The 22,527-nt window shown below is 40.9% G+C and overlaps 1 protein-coding gene across 1 annotated transcript in view; it reads left to right on the forward strand.

Moving 5' to 3' along the window:
- The window catches only part of Adam32 (ADAM metallopeptidase domain 32), a 66,511-nt gene that overhangs the window by 16,231 nt on the left and 27,753 nt on the right, over positions 1-22,527 (forward strand). Inside the window, exons 6-12 of the mRNA XM_057752344.1 lie at positions 556-734; positions 5,086-5,147; positions 6,254-6,325; positions 6,523-6,689; positions 15,725-15,806; positions 16,289-16,425; positions 19,677-19,854. Of these exons, the coding sequence (XP_057608327.1) occupies positions 556-734; positions 5,086-5,147; positions 6,254-6,325; positions 6,523-6,689; positions 15,725-15,806; positions 16,289-16,425; positions 19,677-19,854 (877 nt within the window). The remainder of the gene's footprint in view (positions 1-555; positions 735-5,085; positions 5,148-6,253; positions 6,326-6,522; positions 6,690-15,724; positions 15,807-16,288; positions 16,426-19,676; positions 19,855-22,527) is intronic.

The raw sequence follows: 22,527 nt of genomic DNA on the forward strand, positions 1-22,527 counted from the left end.
CATTTCTGGGAAGCCAAGTTCTGTAAACAGATAATCTCTTCAGAATCAGGCTTTTGAGTTCTTTTTTCAAAACATATACTCAACCAAAATTAGCACCGTTTTACAAACATGGCTAGATTTATTGCCATTAATAAAGTCACAGATGTACATTTTCGTTATAAAAGTTTGGTAATCAGGTTTTCAAAGTCCTGCAGGCTAGAGAGACTTTTACTAATGTTTCCATTTACTAAGCTGTTCAGGAGCCACTGACTGAAGCACAGGAAAGCTATTTGATTACTGTCAGACTGTGCTCCTAGAAATTTTAAAGCTGATTTCTATTAGTCTTGTAACTAACAAAAAATTTAAATAAAAAAAAGAAAAGAAAGAAAATAAATGTGGATTTTTGAGCTAGAGAAATATTTTTCTCCTCAAAGTCATCTGCGAGACAGTGTTTGGAGCAAAATACTGCAGGGCTGAAAACATTCTACATCTTTTATTGTTTTGTTGGGTGCGAATAGAATTTCACAATGCAGATTTTATTAAAAGCGCTTTACAATTTCATCCCTACCGTTGCAGAGGAATCCTGCAGTTTGAAAACGTGTCTTACGGAATCGAGCCCCTGGAATCTACGGTTGCATTACAGCACATTATTTATAAACTAGGGAATGAGGAAGATAAGTTAACAATTTTTAACAAAAACAGCAGAAACATAGAGATGCCAACGAACTACGGCATTTTTATCAATAAAAAGGTGAGTTCTGTCTACTTTAATCATTTTCAAAGCCCCTATTAGTTCTAATTCACTACAAAAAAGTGTGTGAGACTGTTGTAGGTTGCAGTAAGGCCGTTCCTTGTGGCCCTGAAGCCAGGCAGGATCTTTCCCTTCTGGCCACATCCTGTCGTTTATTTAATTTTAGCTTTTTTTTTTTTTTTTGTATTCTTATTGGTGTGAACAAAACCACCTGAGAAGAAGCGATGTCAGCAGAGAATGATTGGCTGATTAGAAGAATTTCAGCACCATGGAGAGACTGGGATGGTGTGGGTCCAAAGGCCAGTTACCTTTTCCTAGGCTGGGTCTAGCTCTGGGGCAGCTGTTCCTTGTCCACCTCTGTGCCAGGATTAACATATTGTGATTTAGTAGATAGAAAGCTTTTAGGATCTATTAACTTAGCAGACCGCTGGCTTCTGTCAATGCAAAGGCTGAGAATGTCATCCGATAGCACCTTGGGCTTATGGGAAAGCTTCTCCCATCTTGCTGTACCCACCTTTCTTATGGACCCACCAATACATTTCAAAGTTGCCTTGGTTTATGATTTTCTTTGTTCTGCGGAACTATAAACTCCATGAAACTGATTTCACATTGGAACACGGGATTTGGGGGTCACCTAAATCTCTGCTCCAGAGATTTAGTCACTCAAAATAATTCTTTAATAAACGACCTCTTATTCCGTTTGAGATGAGAGTGGTTTTGCACCAACATTAGCATACTTAAATATGTGTACAACTGAAATGTCCCTAACAGAACTGTTGGGCATACCCAGACCGTTCAGGGCACAGCCTGGACAAGGACGTGACAGTTCTTCATGTAGCTCTGAAGGAGAAGCGGAATTGTCACCCAGGTCTCGCTGACATAAATAACTGTGTTTGGACAATGTTCCTGTGTGTCCTCTCTGTCTGGGTTCATTTAACAAAGTCCCAGAATTTAGCTGGCTATTGAAAAGAAACAGCAGTGTATTTCTCAGCCTCCCCAGTATCTGGATAGGATCCTAGTGGGAAAAATACGGCTCCTAACGTGAGCAGGCATAACGTGTCCCCCTGATTGGATGCAGAAAGGAAGGGACCCCTTCACATTTCATCTTTTCCATTTCCTGCCGTGTGGCATGTGGACGTCCTGATAGACCATGGCTCACAAGGATAAGAAGGTGCACTATGGGTATGTGAGCAAGAGAAAACGAGTGAGGTGGCCCAGTTGTGGCAGTGCCTTCTATACAGGCATGAGAGGTGTACAGAATTATTTCAGTTTTTCTAAATTCCTTCAGATTTGTTTTGTGTCTCAGCATATGGTCTAAAAGCTTCCATGTTCTGCTATGCAGAATGTCTATTCTTTTGTGTTTGGGTGGAATATCCTTTAGATCTTGTTAATTCTGATGTTTCTCTGTTTTTGCCTCGAAAAATCTGTATATTGGAAGCATTGGCATACATAGTAAAATCATGACTATTAACTAGCTCAAGGTAGTTTGTGTCTTTATAGCTTAAGATAATTTATGTCTTTAAATCCAGCACTACACTTTTTAGGAAACGTGTGCACTAGAGTTGAACACATGTGTTTAGGATTATCATGTCTTCTTGCTTAATTGCTATTTAAGTCTGAATAAATGTCCTTCTTTAGTTTAAAGTCTTTTTTCTTGTCAGATACTAGGACAGTGACATCTGCCCTCTTCCTGGTATTATGTTCTTTTAAATTCTTTGAGATTTCTTCCAGCTCATTTCCACTAGGTGCCATTACTATGGGATTTATATTTTTTGGAAGAAACATGTTAATTTTTGTATTGTTTTCATCTGCATTCATATTTGGGCATCTGTAGTTAGTTTGCTGGTTCAGTTTTTTTTTCTGTTGTTGTTCAAAAGTTAAATGTTTTCATAACGTCCCAACTCTTCCACATTTCATGCATATATATTAAAACATTTCATTTTTGTTCAACACACATTTATTCTTTTAGTAGAGGCATTTCCATTGCTTAGGAGGAGGCTAACTTATGGCAGGTTTGGTATGATCATTTCCTGTTTGCCTGGTATTTAGGGTTAATGCTGTATCCACTTATGGGCTACATCCTGGTTCCTGCAGTGACCTGGTTTAGGAGCTTATGAAAGTTTCCCTGGCAGTGTGGGTTGGTTTGGATCTCAAAGCTGTATGAAGTAACTGGAAGATTCCAGTCAGACAGCTAACAGTGCACTAGGGAATGTCTAAGGGAAGGAATGGGGCTGGAGGAATGAGGTGCTCCCTGCCTGGCTAGCAGCCTCAGGGCTTTGGAGAGACTCAAATCGAGGGATGCAAGAAGCCTACATCAATCTAGGGACCATGGGACAACCGGTGAGTCCCTGGGTACAAAGAGGCTGAGATGTGGTCAGTCCAAAAGGGAGGGAAAGAGACCAGGAGCTCTTGGGGATTTGTGAGCCGGGACTGGGTGTGTCAGCAATGTTATTCAAGTTATTTGTGACTAACTTCTTGGATTTCACCCTTGTTTGCACAGCGGCTCCAGGTTTGCCAGGCCAGAAAGCTTAGTATCATTTCAAGGTCTTTCGCAGTTTGTGTCTAGTCTTGGACACAGGTGTGACCTTCTGTATTTTTCAGTGTGTATGTCTGAGACTTTTCAAAGCCTTTGCTTCCTCACCCAACCTCTGCCTTCTTTGCAATGTCTTTATCACTATGCCGTCCTATTGACTTCCCTTTGTCTCTTGTTCTAGACAGCAGATAACTTATTTACCATGAACTTTTTCTTATACAAATACTTCCCACAAGTCCACCCAACTCTGTGAAAGTTCCAAGGCAGAGGAATCAAAAAGCTCTGTGTGCAAACTTTTTAGGAAGGCAATGGACACCTGAAACATATAGCTATTGTAGGAGGTTACTTGTTTGTTCCTGGTTGCTCAGCCCTGAAACAATCACACAGAAACCATATAATTTGCAATACTGTTTGGCCAATAGCTTAAACATATTTCTGGCTAACTCATATCTTAAATTAATCCATCTCTATTAATCTGTGTATCACTACAAGGTTGTGGCTTACCAGGTAAAGTTCCAGCATCTGTCTCTGGTGGGGCTACATGACTTCTCCATGACTTGGTCTTCTTTCTCCCAGCATTCAGTTTAGTTTTCCCTGCCTATCTATATTCTGCCCTGCATAGGCCTAAGACTGTTTCTTTATTAACAAATGGTATTCACATGCTGGGCGATGGTGGCGCACGCCTTTAATCCCAGCACTCGGGAGGCAGAGGCAGGCGAATCTCTGTGAGCTCAAGACCAGCCTGGTCTACAGAGCTAGTTCCAGGACAGGCTCCAAAGCCACAGAGAAACCCTGTCTCGAAAAACCAAAAATAAATAAATAAATAAACAAACAAATGGTATTCACAGCATATATCACATAGCCACAATTCTTTGAGAACAATTTGACATTGGCATCTCTGGTACCATTAAGGCACACAGAGAACACTGACCACCACCAATCTCATGAATACCAACTAGCCGGGTTTCCAAGATGGGGTTTCACTGAAAGTTAGTAGTTGTTTTTGTTCTTTTGTTTGTTTTGCTTTGCTTTGTTTTTTCCCACTAAAGCAATGCCCCACTCCCTTCCCTAGGAGTATTTCCCCACCCTTCTTGCTGTATGTGGGCTGGCAGGATGCGCACAAGCTGGTGCTCTAAGAGCACACGTGGCAGTCAGAGGAGACCCGGGCTGAACTGGCACTGCAGCATTTGCCCTGCAGTACTTGATGGGCAGCTTTGATGAGGAGCCAGGGGAAGCAGATTCGCATCTTGAAAGACATTGCAGTCACATTGCAAAGCCTGTGGCTGCGGAAAGAAATGAGACACAGCCATAGTTTCTTAGCCTTCAACATCTTTGTTTGTTTGTTTGTTTGTTTTTTGTTTTTGTTTTCTCTGTATCTTTGGAACGTGTCCTGGAACTAGCTCCTGTAGACTAGGCTGGCCTCGAACTTGCAGAGATCCACCTGCCTCTGCCTCCCGAGTGCTGGGATTAAAGTCATGTACCACCACCACCTGGCTTAGCCTTCAACATATGTACAACCTCTCCAGAAAAATTTTAATCCACTTCTGACATTCAGGTCAAACCAATGGTTAAAAGTGCATGGCGTTTCATTCCAGTTTTAGTATATGAGCAGTCCACAGGTTGGAAGCTGTGGATTCATTGACTGACTTCATAACCAGTGTTCTTATCACTGGGTTCCATGCTAAAACCCCCAAGCACTCCATGTTAGCTCTCCTACCTAGTGCTGGCTGTGAGTTCTGCCCTAGTAGCTTTAATAAGGAGCTCCAAGTAAATGCATTGTGAAAATTTAAACTTTTGTGTGCTTTTGCTTCTTTCTAGGCAGAAACACCTGTAAAACAGTCATCTCTCTATCTCGAGATGAATATTGTGGTAGACAAAGCCTTGGTATGTGCTTTGATTTTTCCTTTTATGTGTTTGGTGTGGGACTGGGGAGTTGATTTAACTGTTAAGAGCACCCATGCCTCTTCCAGAGGACCCAGGTTTGAACCCCAGCACCCACATGATGACTCACAGCTATCTATAACTCTTAATCCCAGTGGCTCCAATGCCCTATTTTGACCCGAGGGCACAAGGCATGCATGCAGTGTACTTATAAACATAAAACAATAAAATGCACACACCTAAAAAGCACTTTAAGACAAGAGTTGCAAACTGTTGACGTCCTTTGGCATCAGTCCTTAAATATTTGTGTAAATGTGTGATATCCCGGGCTAGAGGCGACTAGAATAGCCCAGTCTTGTGACTTTCCCTCACAGACAGCACAGGGTAACAATTTGCTGACTGAAAACCGAGCAGTTGAGATGACCCAATAGGAGACAATTTTGGTCAGAGGATGGCTATGAAGCCAGCAAGAGTCCAGTACTATATATAATGTTTTGCTGGCAGCAGAGGCGAGTGTACCCACACATGCTGTAAGACCAGATAGGTGTTTGGTACTGCGCCTGTCCCACGTCATTGTTTCCTGGGAGGAAGATGTCTCTAGATCCTTGACTCCCGTAAACAACAAGTCATATGGTTGTTAGAGATCTATATCTTTCCCATGTTTTAGTGTGATGATCCAGATTTGATTATCACCCTGGTGAACTATCACAGTGAACAGAAATACACATTAGCAGTTCCGTTCTTAACATTGTAGAGCTTGCCAGGAATCCAGAGCTGAGGTCAGAGGTAATATCTGAGGAAGAATAGGCCAAGGCTTGATGATTGCACTTCCAGGGAAGGCCAGAGGAGGTGTTTAAAATGATGGCGCCTACCGGATGTCATTGAGGGTCAATCCATATTTCAACATTTACATATATATCTGTTTGCGCTGACTGTGTATGTATGTGTATGTGTATGATGTATACATGCGTGTTCTACAGATTGGGGATTGTGTGTCTTATTTGAAACACTGAATTCTTTATCAGCCACAAACTTCTAATGTAGCTGTTAGTATCAAAAATATCATACAAAAATAGTATTTTAACTATAAAATCATTTCTGTCTTTTAGTATGATTACCTAGGCTCTGACAGCATGACTGTAACAAACAAAATTATTGAAATTATCAGTCTTATAAATTCAGTAAGTATTTTCATTTTTATATTTTTATATTAAAATTTTCACTTTTGAAATTGTCATTGATGTGACATTTCTGAATAATTAGGTCATTCATATAAAAAGAATGTGGATTCGCGAACCTTTTAAAATATTTTCTAGGGTAGGGCATTTATAAAATAAGACAGGTTAATTTGGTGTGTATTCATTTTTTCTGTTTTTAGGTGTTTTCCCAACTCCAGGTTACTATTGTGTTGTCCTCATTGGAGTTATGGTCAGATAAAAACAGGATTCCTACCGTTGGTGAAGCAGATGAATTATTGCATCAGTTTTTAGAATGGAAGCAATCCTATCTTACCCTAAGACCTCATGATGTTGCGTATTTATTCATGTAAGCATGCTCTATCCTCTATAAAGAAAACAAAAGGCTTGCGATATAGCTGAATTCAGGGAACGGTTATTCGTTTCTGATTACCCAGACACTTCATTCAAGGTTGATGCTTTTTGATTGCCAGGCAATGCAAAAAGATGAATAGCATTTGTTTCTAAGCTTATTAATCTTTTATAAAACATCAGAGTGAAATTTACAGAGCTTCATCTATTTTATGACTTAAAATCAGTTGTTGCACGCGGTCGTAGCAGAGCTGGCCCTTAAACCCTAAGAAAGATCCAGGACTCATTTAGTGAAGATCATATGTTGATTACACAGTTGGCAAAGGCTGGGTGTGAAGTTGTTTATATGTACTTACATGAATGGATTGTCTGCATTATTTTAAAATGTTAGTTTAAAGACATAGCTTTGCATTTGTAGTTGCGTTCATAATAGAATTGCAACATACAATAGGTGTCTTTATATGTATGTATTTATCTCTAAATATATGCAACACAATTCATCTTGGTACAGTATAAAGAGGGATAAAATTTGGTTTTCTGTCACATGGATAGACCAGCACTCTGTCACACATTTCCCCTGTGAACACCTTTTGGAGGTTTTGCAGGGCTTCGAGCAATTTGATTGAGCCATTAGGGAATGACTAATGTTTTTAGTGTTGTGCATATCTTTATTATATGGAGCATTCCAGTCAATGTGTATGAATCCATCGCCCCAGTTTTTGAATTATTCTTCAAATATTTGAAATATTTCTCCAGGAAAACTTTTGCAGTTTTTTGCTAGAACTCTTCCAGATAACACGGGTACTTATTTCTAGGTCTTCTATTATTTATTTATTTATTTGCCAATGTTAGTTTTTTAATGCTCTGTTATATTTTATAAATAAACAGAAATGTAGTTAGTTTCTGTAAGTACTGTCTCAGTCATCTTCTAACGCTGTGAAGAGTCAATACAGCCAAGGCAACTTGTATGAAAGAAAGCATTTAATTGGGGGCTGGTTAACAGTTTCAGAGGGTGAGTCCATTATCATCATTCATGGGGAATATGGCAACATGCAAGACAGACATGGTGCTGGAGAAATAGCTGAGAGTTCCATCCTGATCTGAAGGCTGCAAGGAGAGAGAGAGAGAGGGAGAGAGAGAGGGAGAGAGAAAGCAAGCAAGGAACTAGCAGTCTTGTCCATGGGCTTCTGAAACCCAGACCCTCCTCCAGTGGAGCACTTCCTCCAATAAGGCCACATCAACTCCAAAAAGGCCCCACCTCCTAATCCTTAAAATCTTTGCAAATGGTTCAATTCCCTGCTGACTAAGCATTTAAATACAGGAGCCTATGAGGGCCATTCTTACTCAAACCACCACAAGTACCAATTTTTTATTTTTGGCTTTTTGGAAGAATTTTTTGAAATTATAAATGCCATTACCTAAATTCACTTTTTCCCATGCATAGACTTTGTTTCGCAGGTTTTCTTCCTACAGATGCAGGCCCAGAGGGTGGTCTCCAGGCACTCCCTCATCACACCTTGTCAGCTCCATTATTATTGTTAATATTTTGCACTGGAGCTGCTTTTACAACTGACGAAGCAATATTGATACATACACTGCTATTAACTGAAGTGCATGGCTTATATTAGAATTTGTTTTTTGTGTTGTATGAACTCTTTAATATTTAGTAAATTTATAATGATGCTAAGATGTTCTAATAATTTTCCCACACTTTTTATTGACTTTGTGTGCATGTGTGTGCTCATGTGTGTATACGTGTGTGCGTGTGTGTATGTGTGTATTTGTATGTTTGTACATGTACAGGTATATGTATGCTACAGGGTGCATGAGGAGGTCAGAGGATAACTAAAGTTAGTTCTTTCCTTCTCCCATGTGGATTCCGGGATAAATCTCAGGTGGTCAGGCTGTGAGGTCAGTGCCTTTATCCACTGAGCCATCTTGCAGCCCCAGTGCTTTCTGATTTTGCATGTAAAATCATGTCATCTGAAAGTCACGAGTTTTATTTCTTTGGCTGTCTGGCTGTGTTCCTAAGGCAGGAGTGATGATAATAATTTCATGTCATATTTTTATCTGAGAGGAGGAATCTTGGATTCTTAATATTAGAAATAATATTCCCAATGCAGTTGGTGTAAAAGCCATTTAGTAAATTCAGAAATCAGTCTCACATTTTAAAGTAGGGTTATAAAATCACGGGTACATGCTAACTTTTACCAAACGATTTTACTTTGGATTCTGTCTTCTGGAACTAGAGAGACAGGCCATCCACCATGCCCTCTGGCATTTATGTGAGGTCTGCAGATCAAATTCTGTGCTGTAGGTTGAGTTGAGAGCCTTTGCCCCCTTCCCTTCTTCGGGGACCTTGTACATCTTAGCCACTGCTTAGGTGTCCGTCTTCTAAGGTTTAGTATTCTGTGGTGACCTGAGTTTTACAATATTGTAGTCTTGTGTTTTCCTGCTCTTCTCAGCTACAATGTCAGCCCTTTTTCGTCCATCCGTTTGTGCCGTGTTCTGACTTCTTTATTTCCTTTAGTTCTGCTGGTTTTAATTATCTCCTTCCTTCTACTAAGTCTGGGTTTTGCTTGTTGTTGTTTTTCTAGTTCATTGAAATACAATGTTAGGTTGTTGATTGGAGATTTCTAAATTTTATGTGCGATGTCCCTGCTTTTTATCCAATCCTCTAGCCTCAGTCCATGTATTCCCAGAGGTGAAATGAGTTTCTTGTGAGTCCCATATAGCTGGGTGTTGTATTTTAATTCATTCAACCGCTGCGTATCTTTTAAGCTTGAGAATTTAAGTCATTTACATTTGAGGCAGTTATCAAGGACTAAAGCCTGACTTTGTGGCTTCCCCCCCTCTAATCATGTGCTTTGATTCCTTGCTCACTTTTTCAGTTTGTCTAGTAGACATTTTTTTTTGTTTTGTGGTTACCATAAAGCTTTTAAAATCCATCTTTTAATTATAGCAAGCAGTTCTGAAATAGCAGCTGTTTAGTATCAAAAGAACAAATAAAATAAAAGGAGAGAAAACTCCGTGGCCCTTCTACCATTTCTTCTCATTTCTAACTTTGAACTCACCTTTTACTCTGTCTTCTAGCCTTTGATATGTTATTATACTCTTTATTTTTGTTTTATTTTAGCCTTCAAGTTCTATTTGATAGCTTTCCGTCCCATGTCTGCAATATATTGCAGAACTTTGTGTGAACTGCATAGTTTCTTTTATCTGTGAGTCCTATACATGTTGATGTTTCCTTCTTATTCACTTAGCATATTCTTCATTTTAATCTGAAAAGCTCCCTCTAGCATTTCTTGCAAGGGTGTGTTTGTTGTTGGTAAACCCTCCCAGCTTTTGTTTACCTGGGGATGTCTTTATTTCTTACCTCTAAAGCATAGCTTTGCTAGGTATAGTGTTTTTGATTCACAGTGTTTCTTCCAGCACTACGGCTGTGTGACGTTGGCCTGTCTTAGCTTAGAAGTTACCTGTGAGCGGGAAGGAGACATCCTCAATTGCTAATTTTCTCCTGCTGCTTTAAGAATCATCTTAATTTTTAACTTTTAACAGCTACTGATCTGTATCTTAAGAGAGAACCCTTGTGTGACTCTGACTGATGAGATATCATCATTACCTCCCTTGAATAAGGTTGAGATTCTCAAGACTCCTTTCAGTCCAATTAATCATAATATTTATTCTTTCGATGCTGTCCAAAATTTCCCAAAGTTTTCTTCCTCCTCTTCTCTTTGCTCTTGTCAGCATATTTTAGAATAGTCTAGCACTGAGACCACTTCTGTTTAAAGAGAATTTCCATAAGTTTCCTTCATTGCTTTTTGTTTGTTCTCCTCAGTGTAGTTTTAAACATCTTGGCTTTGAGTTTATTTCTTCTTTTTGGTCTATTCTGCAATCCATAATCCCCTAGTGCTTTGATTTATTAACATTTGTACTTTCAAAGATTTCCATTTGATTTTAGAAAATGAAATGTCTCTATTAAGATTCTCTGGGAGAATACTGGCTTGTTATTTTTGAATTATTTTATGGGATTTCCTTAAGGCAGCTATTTAAGATTATTTGGGGTCTGTCCAATTAGTCATCATGGTCTGTTTTAGATTCCTTCTTCTGTCCCTTAGGTGAGACTATAGTTCCTGGAAAGGTCTCCATACTTGTTGATATCAGATGATACATTTTGAAAACTTGTTTCTTTCCATCTTTCTGACCTGGGTTGTTGATGCCTGCCCTTCCAGCAGTTCTAAAAGCAGGTTGCCTGCTATTCTTGCTGAATCTATGTCCACAGCTCCATCTCCTCACTAGGTGATACTTTATATTCAGGGTTTTTCTGGTCTGCAATTGGTGTATTGTTGCTGCTTCCTTCTTTGTCTCCATTGAAACTGTTTATTACTGCTTTGGAGGGAGGGGGCAGGAGTTTGCTCCGATTGGAACTCCGTGGATGTCATCCTTCTAAGGGGTAGTAATAGGTCACTAGTTATCGATCCCTAGGTGCTGACCCATAAAAAGTGGTCCTGCTTCTTACTGTTGGTCAGAATTGAGAGTCATGGCTCTGCACTGTGGTTTCCTGCTGGTGATGTGGACAGACAATGAAATGTCACTTGGGAAAGCAGGAAGTCCCAATCTCAAATGTCTCAGCTAACATAAGGGAAGAACCTATGGACTACCCAGCGGGGCTCTGACTGCTCCCTCTGGGTAATGCACCTGAGAAGAAGAAAACAGTGGCTAAAGTAACGTTAAAGATGAATAACACAAGACTCAAGGCCACTGTGGGGAGATGATGGAGGCGCTAAGCCAAGAAAAGCCACAGAGACACACTCGATCCAAGTGTGAAGTAATAGAACCAGCTGGCAGATTTAACCCCACGGTCAGCAGTTAGACTCAATAGATTAAACAGGACAATCTGAAGACAGACACTGCAGTGTATTAGTTACTTTTCTATCGCTGTGATAAAGCGCTATGGCCAAGGCAACTTGTAAGCACTGACTTGGGTTTATATCCTAGGGGGCCAGAGTCGGTGACGACAAAGGGAAGGCCTGGTGGGAGGAACAGAGCACACATCTCACACTGCAAGCAGGAGGCAGAGGGCACTCTGGGAATCGCAGGAGTCTCCTGAAACCTCAGCACCCCCCCCCCAGTGACATGCTTCCTCCGGCAAGGTCACACACCTTCTCATCGTAATCCTCCTCAAATGGCCACCAACTAAGGACCCAGTGTTTGAGGGCCCAGATTTTGGGGAGCATCTCATGTAAGCCACCATATGTGGCATCAAGTTGAAGAAGTCAGAGCTCGTTATAGCTCACGTGTATGAAACCAGGTTTTTAAGAAAGCAAAATGATGGAGATCACGGTCTTTACTAATAATAAGATGCTGGGCCCGCTATGCCACCAGGTGAAGACCCCAGGGGAAAGAATCTGACTAAGGCCCATGTCAAATGGTACGGAAAGGTGAGTGCCTTAAGAGGGCAGGTGAGCACAGGCCTTTACGACACCAATTACAGAGCCTGACAGCACACAGAGATAAAACTAACAAGAAAAAAAGAGAAAGTGATTAGCGGTTTGCTGCATATTTTAAGGTCTTCCTTGGATAGACATAATTAGCATATAAACTAGAACATGGCTATCCACTGACTTCAGCTCATCAACCTTTATAGACCTTTGCACCTGCTTGGGCCAAGTACATGTGCAGAGTGAACGTTTTGGATAGAAAACAAATGGCCATGGATTGAAAAGAACTCGAGTTATTGATGTATATTCTTTAACCACAGAATTAGTTTAAAAGCAGTAAGAGATTTTAAAAAAAAAATTCTTCTTTGAAATGAAAACATACACTGTAAATGACCCGTGACTCAAAGAACATAATAAAATATTGGAAAGTGTTTCAAGACAAGCAATACATCAAACACATATATGAAAGTCTGTAGACTAGCTAGATGACTCACGGTTGGGAGCACGTACTGTTCTTGCGGGGGACTCAGGGTTGGGAGCACGTACTGTTCTTGCAGAGGACTCAGGGTTGGGAGCACGTACTGTTCTAGCGGGGGACTCAGGGTTGGGAGCACATACTTTTCTTGCAGAGATCTTTGTTTTTCTGCTTTTCTGTTGGGTGGCTCACAACTGCCTGTGACTCCAGTTTCTTGGGATCTGATGCCCTCTTCTGGTCTCCATCAATACCTGAACTCATTGGACACAACATGTAGATACAGAAACATAATTGAAAGTGGAAAAAAAGTGTAAAAAAAATGTGAGATGCAGATAAAACAGTGGTTTCAGGAAATTTTATAGTAATAAATTCCTATATTAGAAAGAAGGAAACATTTTATTGCATCTTGTTGTATGCTGTGTTCGGTTGATATTCCTGGGTGGGGGCTGCTCTTTTATGAAGGGAAACAGGGGTGATAAATCTAGGGGAGACAAGAGGTGGAAGAGTTCAGTTAGGAAGTATTGTATGAGAGAAGAATAAACAACAGAAAGAAAATAAAGAAGAAACATGCCCATATTGACTTTTTCATTAAAAAAATGAAAAAAATACCTCAGCAAGTTAAACATAAACAATGAAGATAAAAGCAGAAGTTAGCAAAAAGGGGTAAGAAAAATACAGAAAATTTATAAAATAAAAGCAGATTATTTGTGATAAATAAAACTGTCAGGTCTTTACCTAGATATAGTATGAAGAAAGAGAACCTGTAACTTACTAATAACAGAAACGAGAAACTCTTTAGATCTTGAAATGGGAATGAGCGAGTATAAACAATGACTGTGGGTCTTTACTTGAAATCAACACATTTCCCTTGAGATGTGTGCTACTTGGCTAAAGGGTGGACAGCTAACCGAGTCATGTGTCTAGGGAAAATGGGACAAGAATCATCAATGCGAGTACAGAACTCTTACCTCAAAGGCAACAAGAGATTGTTTATTCTGGAGCCAAGGATGAGTGGCCATGGCCTGGGAACAAAGATTCAGTCCCGTGTTCTAGTGTGGTAACAACTTCATGAAGTTTTACAGCAGAGAGTCATGAGCCAAGGAACCTTTCAAAGATATCGGTGTGTAGGGATATAGCCCCACCCATTGGGGGCGTGTTCGCCTAGGGCTAATGTTTACGGATAAATCTGCCGGGCGCGGTGGCGCACGGCTGTAGTCCCAGCTACTCGGGAGGCTGAGACAGGAGGATGGCTTGAGTCCAAGAGTTCTGGGCTGTAGTGCGCTATGCCGATGGGGTGTCCGCACTAAGTTCGGCATCAATATGGTGACCTCCCGGGAGCGGGGGACCACCAGGTTGCCTAAGGAGGGGTGAACCGGCCCAGGTCGGAAACGGAGCAGGTCAAAACTCCCGTGCTGATCAGTAGTGGGATCGCGCCTGTGAATAGCCACTGCACTCCAGCCTGGGCAACATAGCGATCCTCCTGTCTCAGCCTCCCGAGTAGCTGGGGCTACAGCCGTGAGCCACCGCGCCCGGCAGATTTATCGTAAACATTAGCCCGAGGCGAACACGCCCCCAATGGGTGGGGCTATATCCCTACATCGGTGGGTATATCCAGTGGGCAGACTACAGCCAAGGGGAAAATCTTCCCCATTGGTCTTCGGTACTGAGTTTATTCTTCTTTCTGGTAGGCAGAACCCAGGGATCTGTTTATACAGTTCATGGTATTTGCCATTCAACAGTCACTGAGACATTAGGCCACACCCAGAGCTAGGTCATAAATGACCGTGAAGGGAAGTTAAAAAATTGATCCAAGAAGATTTGGCTCTGAACTTGCGACATTCTGGTCTCTGTACTTCCGTGATCTCGGCAGTCGGTTTTGTAGTCATAGCTTCTGTTCAGGGCCATCACAGTGTTTACATGTGGGAGCCATATATTGTTTATTAACTGTCATCTAAAGTCCCTTGTGGCTAGGAAGACTCTTTCCCAGACTCTGGCATAGATGAGGCTGGGAAGTGGGCAAGACTGCAGTCCCAAGGAGAAGATATTAGCAGGAGGACCTGAGTTTGAGTCTGTGTGAAAAGCCAAGCATGGTGGCTCTTGTAACCTCAGTGGCAGAAAGGCAGGGAGAGTATTGAAGGGCTTTCTGGTCAGTGTGCTGAGCCTAATCAGCCAGGCAGCCTCAGGTCTTTGTCCCCCCCACCCCAAAATAAAAAAAAAAAGTTCTTGAAGGTTAACCTCTGGCCTCCACAGACACCTACATGTGTGTATGCACTTGCATGTATGTTCACCCGTGCCTTAATTTTCCTGCCCAAATTTCATGTTTTTAAGCAAGTTGTTTTTTTTTTTTTTTTTTTTTTTTTTTTTTTTTTTTTTTTTTTTTTTTTTGGTGTGTGTGTATGTGTGTGTGCTGGGACATTTGCTTTGACCAGTTAGTTGAACAAAGCCCTTCGTGGCTCATAGCTGATCTCGATTGCAGAGGCGTGAGGATACAGGCTTTCATCAAGCCATTGTGTGTCTCTGTTCCACAATATCTCTGCCATGTCTTCACAGCATTTTTAGCCACAGGCACGTTAGCAGAATAGCTGCTGGTTTTCCCCAGCCCCCTTTATTTTCCTTCTTTTTTTGTGGAGTCAAATGCTCTAAGCACCTCACCTCAGCCACCTTGCGGACGTCACTGTGCCCATGAACTTTGGTGAGATCGGAGAGTGGGTTCCTTCTTTTTCAAAGCTGGGCGAGAAGGGGGAGCTCAGAAACAAAACGTCGTTCTCCTAAGGCATTGTCACATTCCTACGAAAAAGTGGCACATTTTTTTTTCCTATGCAGCAAGTTTTGTTGTTGCCGCTGGAGAAAAAGTGCTTGTTGCAAACCTCAGAGCAGAGGCTTGGCTCACCTCAAACCAAAGGGAAGGAGAGCAGCAAGGCCAGCCGAGATCGAGAGCATTTAGTCCAGTTTAGTTGAGAATCTTCCAAATTTCCAACAATAAGGACATTTTTTAACCGTTGAGCCTCGACTGGCTTCAGAGTAGGATTTTCCTAAATTAGGGCCTTAAATTTTCAAGAATTCTCACAGCTAGGTTGTTCCCTGGGATTAATGACAAATGTGTGTTTATGTATTTAGCTACAATGAGTACCCAAATTACGTGGGAGCGACGTATCCTGGGAAGATGTGTGTGACCCGCTACTCTGCAGGAATCACAATGGTATGTTCTTATTCGTTCCTTAAAATGGGTGTGAGCTGTGGTTTCTGAAGTGATGGAGGAGTAGGCATTGTTGCAAAGTCTGTAGGCGAGGCCTAGATGAGAACCTAGGCCTGGAGAGCTGAGGGAGGGCATTGCGGGAGGTGGGAATCACTGCGGAGACATACTCAAAGAAGGAGGCATTATTGAAATTATAAAGAATTACAATCTCTTTGTAATTAAGGCGGAGATAAATATAGAATGAGATAAATATAGAAATAGACAAAACAGTGGAAGAAAATTGAGTTGAAAACTGGAAAACGAACACAGCTCCATATTGCCGGGCTGCTTGTTTCTTGCCTAAGAGGAACTCGGGGTTTTCACCCATCCATGAATCACGTTCATTACTCTGAAGCATTTAATACAAAATCCAAGGGTTCCCACCTGGAAAAGAGCTTTCCCCATTCAACAGCGTCCTCTCTTTTGGAACCCCTTTGTTGCTTTAGTACCCCAAGAACATGACTTTGGAAGCCTTTTCGGTCGTCGTCACCCAGATGCTGGGTCTCAGTCTGGGAATATCATACGATGATCCGGTGAAATGCCCCTGCCCAGAAGCCATCTGCGTCATGAACCCAAGAGCTATGTAAGCTTTCTGAAAGCGTTTATTGGTTGGTTGTGTTTATTTTGCGTTAAGTACAGTGTTGACTTGTAGTCTGAATGAACTGGAAGGGGATCGAGCTCATGGCAGAACATGTGCCTGTGGCTTGACTAGAAGAGCAGCGGAGTGTGAGGGATATTACTGAAAATTCTAGTCAAGGCAGAGAGTTCGTATGTAATATGCAGCTGTAAAGAGTTCCTTAGATATGTATTTTGTGTAAACCCCCAGTAAGGACCCTTTAAAATTTGAAAACTATGTGCTAAAAACCATTCTGAGGTTTTATACATATTATTAACCTCTCAGATTCTCACAGTGTGTCTGGAGGGCGAGTCCTATTATTATTATTATTATTATTATTATTATTATTATTATTATTATTATTCTCATTTTTACAGGAGAGAAATTGAGGTATGAAAAGAATCACCCATGGTCAGCAAGTTAGTTAGTGGTCAACTGGGCATTGTCCCTGTCACCTTTAGTACAATGGCCACCTTCGGAACACAGCCATCCATTTCTCTCAGTCCGTTTACACTGTGTGTAAGAGAAGGGCCTGCCAATTTAAAAGTTTGGCAATTTCACACAGGTTCAACTCGAACAATTGCACAGTGTGTTTCATGAATCATTCATTCTGTGTTAGTCCCCAAAGAAGGCATGTAAATCCAGCAAATGTCATTTCCATTTTTTGTTTTGTTTGTCAGTACTGGGGCTGAACTGGGACAGTCTACTTCTGAGCTTTACATCGCCAGCCCGGTGTTAGTGTTTTTTTTTTTATTAAAAATTTCCACCTCCTCCCCGCCTCCCTTTCCCCTCCCCCTCCCTCTCCAGTCCAAAGAGCAGTCAGGGTTCCCTGCCCTGTGGGAAGTCCAAGGTCTTCCCCACTCCATCCAGGTCTAGGAAGGTGAGCATCCAAACAGGCTAGGCTTCCACAAAGCCAGTACATACAGTAGGATCAAAACCCAGTGCCATTGTCCTTGGCTTCTCAGCAGCCCTCATTGTCTGCAATGTTCAGAGAGTCTGGTTTTATCCCAAGCTTTTTGGGTCCCAGTCCAGCTGGCCTTGGTGAGCTCCCTTTAGATCAGCCCCACCATCTCAGTGGGTGGGCACACCCCTCGCGGTCCTGACTTCTTTGCTCATGTTCTCCCTCCTTCTGCTCCTCATTTGGACCTTGGGAGCTCAGTCCAGTGCTCCAATGTGGGTCTCTGTCTCTATCTCCATCCATCCCCAGATGAAGGTTCTATGGTGATATGCAAGATAATCATTAGTATGGCTATAGGATCGGGCCATTTCAGGCTCTCTCTCCTCAGCTGCCCAAGGACCTGGCTGGGGACATCTCTCTGGACCCCTGGGAACCCCTCTAGAGTCAAGAATCTTGCCAACCCTAAAATGGCTCCCTTAATTAAGATATATACTTCCCTGCTCCCATATCCACCCTTCCTTTATCCCAACCATCCCAATCCCCCAAGTTCTCCCTATCGTCCTCTTCTCACTTTTCTCTCTCCATCTCCCCTTTCCCCCATCCCACACCATTCCCCAGTTCCCAATTTTTGTCCAGCAATCTTGTCTACTTCCAATATCCAGGAGGATAACTATATGTTTTTCTTTGGGTTCACCTTCTTATTTAGTTTCTCTAGGATCACGAATTATAGGCTCAATGTCCTTTATTTATGGCTAGAAACCAATTATGAGTGAGTACATCCCATGTTCATCTTTTGGGGTCTGGGTTACCTCACTCAGGATAGTGTTTTCTATTTCCATCCATTTGCATGCAAAATTCAAGATGTCATTGTTTTTTACCGCTCAGTAGTGCTCTAATATGCATATATTCCACACTTTCTTCATCCATTCTTCTGTGGAAGGGCATGTAGGTTATTTACATGTTCTGGCTATTACAAATAATGCTGCTATGAACATAGTTGAACAAATACTTTTGTAGTATGATAGTCAGTCTCCAAGTATTTGTGTATAATCTGGGATTAGTCTTGCTGATGACGTCTATCTGGCCTGATACAACACAGCAAATTATTGCAACCTCTTTTGAATTTGTTAAGGCTTACATTGTGGCCTATTGTGTGACCAGCTTTTGGGAATAATCTACTCAGAAGAATGTGTATTGCCCGTATGTTGGGTAGAATATTCTTTATCTGTTGAATCCATTTAGTCTATGCTATAATTTAGCTAAAATTTATGCTATGATTTGTTTGTTTTTGTTGCTTTTTGATTGTCAGATCTATCTTGAAATGAGGATGTTGTGTTGAAATCTCTTCCCATCATTGTGTCAGTATGAATGTGTCCTTTTATATCTTTTAGTATTTATTTTATGAAATTGGGTAGGGCAAGGTTTCACACATAACTTACAATAATTATAGTTTTGTTGACTTGACCCTCTCTTTATTTCCTATGATATATAATGTAGTACATACAAAATATATAAATAATAGCCCTATTATTTCCAGGATTTAGTTCAGTTTATGAATGTCTTAGTTATATTGGTATCTTGGGGAAAATGGATGGTTGTCTTTAATGTGATTTGTTCACCTGCATCTTTCAATGGGTGAGACAAGGTCATTTGCATTTAAGGTTCGTATTGATAGGCATTCGTTATGACTGATGATTTTCTTGGATGTTTTTCTGATTGGTTTATTAGTGGACCTTTTAACCTATTCTGGTATTATTTAGAGGTTTGTTGGTTGGACATGATTGATTCCTTTCTGGATCTCCTCTGCTTATCTTTTCCTTTTGCAAACTCTATCCATTCACACGTTCTCATGGATGAAACTTTCTTCTTTCTCTGTGTATAGTTGAAAATTGGGTGTAACTTTTATGAGTAGGGTCTAAGTCCCTTTATCTGTTATAAAATCATGTCTTTTACTACTGATTTGTACTTAATTTTTTTGTTTTGTTTTTTGAGACAGGGTTTCTCTGTGTAACAGTCCTAGCTGTCCTGGAACTAGCTCTTGTAGATGAAGCTGGCCTCGAACTCAGAGATCCGCTTGCCTCTGCCTCCTGACTGCTGTGATTAAAGGTGTGCACCACCACTGCTTGGCTGTGCTTAATTTTTTTAAGCAACAAAATGTATTGCGGTGAATAAAATCACACGACCTCCTCAAGAATAAGTATGAACAGTTATTAGGAGTATTTGCTATCATCTATTAAATAATATCACAAAGCTAGCATAGGATATGGAGTTATGCTTTGAGATGTATTCTGCTAATGACAATATATGAATTCACTTTTAGGCAATCTGCTGGTGTGAAGGTGTTTAGCAACTGCAGTTTGAGTGACTTTGAGCGCTTTAAGTCTAATGTGGGTGCCAAATGTCTTCAGAATAAGCCGCAAATGCAAATTAATCCAAGACCAGTCTGTGGAGACGGCAGAGTGGAGGGTAATGAGATCTGTGACTGTGGTTCCCCGCAAGTGAGTATGCCATCTAGGGGGGTGTAGAGCAAACCCATTGTTTTAGCTTTTCTTTGTCAGAAATATTATATTGCTAAATTACACCACGCACTGCTGCAAGCAAATTTCATAACTGTATGTTCATCAGTCCAACACAAAATTTTAGGACATAGATTTCCTGTGGGAACCTGTCATATACTGTAGACTGCACTTCAGGTAGTCTTGATCTTTTGCATGGCAGGAAAGTCCTGAAAATATAGTGAATGCAGATGGTCCCGGGTACAGTGCTTCTGGGTAATAGAGCATCTATAGTGATAACAGAAATCACCTTGAATACGACATAAACGCAGTAGCACTGTTCATATACATGGGCATGAGTTGCTGCTTTGCATAGCCCATCAACAAAAGAGATTGCTACTGTCTTGTAGAGCAAGTCCTCCTCTTTTACTCTTAAATTACTCTTAAAATTTATCTTTTTAAAATCAATTTTGCTGGGGCCGTGCTCTCCACAAAATAAAAGGACCAGTTACACAGACGGGATGATGAGCTCGGCAAACATGAGCGACTATGGCGCCCATCAGATACAGATGCTGGTCATCATTGCTGAGACTTCTCATGCCTCTCTTGTGTTTCCTCACTTGTGTTCATCTCCAGCCCATCAGAGACAAGTCCTGTCAGATCCCCTTATCTGAGCTGGTCGGTGTGGAGTATCTGTGCCTTCTTTCCCTCCCTCCTTCCTGTTCAGGCCCTCCTTCCCTCCTGCCCACTCTCCTTCCCTCTCTCCCCCTTCTTCCCTCTCTCCATTTCCTCTCTCTCTCTTTCTCCCCGCCCCCGTGTGTAGGATTTCTGCTCCTCTCCTTTCTCACTTCCTCCCTCCCTCTCTCCTTCTCTCCCTTTCTTCCTCCTTTCCTCCCTCCCTTCCCCCTTCCCCTCATTGTAGAGGTCTTCCATCTTCTTGGTTAGGTATATTTTAGGATCTTCTATGATCTCTGAGGCTATCATAAGTGGGAATGTGCCCATGATCTCTTTTTGAGGAGGTTTGTTGCTGATGTATAAAAAGGCGGCTGAGTTTTATAAGTTTGATACTGTAGAGTCCTTTGTGTATATGCCCAAGAGTGGGCTAGCTGGATCTTTTATCTTCTTTAAAGTTTTTCAGCTCCATGAAGTTCCATTTATTAACCATTGGTCACAATGCCTTTGATATCAATGTTCTGTTCAGAAAATCCTTTCTTGTGCCAATGTGTTCAAACCTACTCCTCATTTTCTGTTCTAGCAGATTCAGGGTGTCTTGTCTTATGTTGAGGTCATTGACCCATTTGGAGTTGAGTTTTGAGTAGGACAGATAGATATAAATCTGTGAATGATATGGACAATCCTTTTCAATGCAGCTCTCTAGTTTGACCAGCACCATTTACTGAAGATGCTGTCTTTTCTACACTGTGTATTTTTTTGTTTGTTTACTTCTTTGTCAAAACTTGAATATCTAGGTGTTTGGGCATGTGTCTGGATCTTCAGTAGATTCCACTAATCAACATGTCTCTTTTTATGCTAATACCATGCTGTTTTTATCACTGTATGTGTGTAATACAACTTGAAATCTGGGATGGTGTTACCTCCAAAAGTTCTTTTATTATTCAGGTTTATTTAGGTTTCCTGTTATTTCATTTTTTTGTGCATATGAAGCATAATTAATAAAAACTCAGAGACACATATTGGGGTTCAACCTGAAGACCAGGAAAACAACCTCAACCTCAGTTTGAAAATGGTGATCCTGCCTCCAGGAATCTCAGAATGAGACTGAGACTGAGCACTGTCTCCTCCTATTTTATAATCCTCTCTAGTTCTGGGATTAAGGGCGTGCACCACTACTGCCTGGTTTCTATGGGTTTAAAGGTGTGTGTCATTGCTGCCTGGTCTGTAAAGCTGATCAGTTTTACTGTAAGGCTGGCTGTTTTATGTTTCTGGTCCTCAAGCAAGTTTTATTAATTAAAATACAAATGAAATGCCACAACATGTGTATTTGTGTGTGTGTGTGTGCAAGTTTAAGATCTTTTTTTCAACTTCTGTGAAGAATTGTTGGGTATTGCTTTAAATCTATAGATTGCTTTTGTAGGGTGGCCATCTAAACAACATTAATCCTGCTGATACACAAGCAAGAGTTGTCTTTTATCTTCTGGTCTCTTTTTCAATTCCTTTCTTCAGTGTCGTAAAGTTTTTATTATATAAGTCATTCATCTACTTGGTGAATTTTTTCTAAGATGCTTTTAGGTTAATGTGAAAGGCGCAGTTTCCTTGATTTCTTTCTTTGTATGTTTGTCATTTGTATATAAGGAAGTTACTGATTTTTGTGTGTTATTTTCTAAATTTTATTTTTGATCGAAAAGAAAGTTATCTTCATGCAATATACTCTGATCACAGTTTCCCCTCTTCCCCCTCTCATGTAGATCCTCCTCACCCTTCTAAATCAATGCCCTTTTTCTCTCTCTCTCTTAAGAAAACAGACAAATAAATAGACAGTGTTAAAACAAAATGAACAAACAAAAAGACACTAAAAAGAACACGAGAAACACACACGCACATACCTCAAATTTGGAAACTGTAATACACAAGCAAAAACCAGTAAAGTTAAAAAAAAAAAAAAAAAAAGAAAAGGCCCAGAGAAAGCAATATGAGACAAAAAACAAAACCTTTCCA

The sequence above is a fragment of the Chionomys nivalis genome, chromosome 20, assembly GCF_950005125.1.
Source record: "Chionomys nivalis chromosome 20, mChiNiv1.1, whole genome shotgun sequence".
Taxonomy (NCBI): Eukaryota; Metazoa; Chordata; class Mammalia; order Rodentia; family Cricetidae; genus Chionomys; species Chionomys nivalis.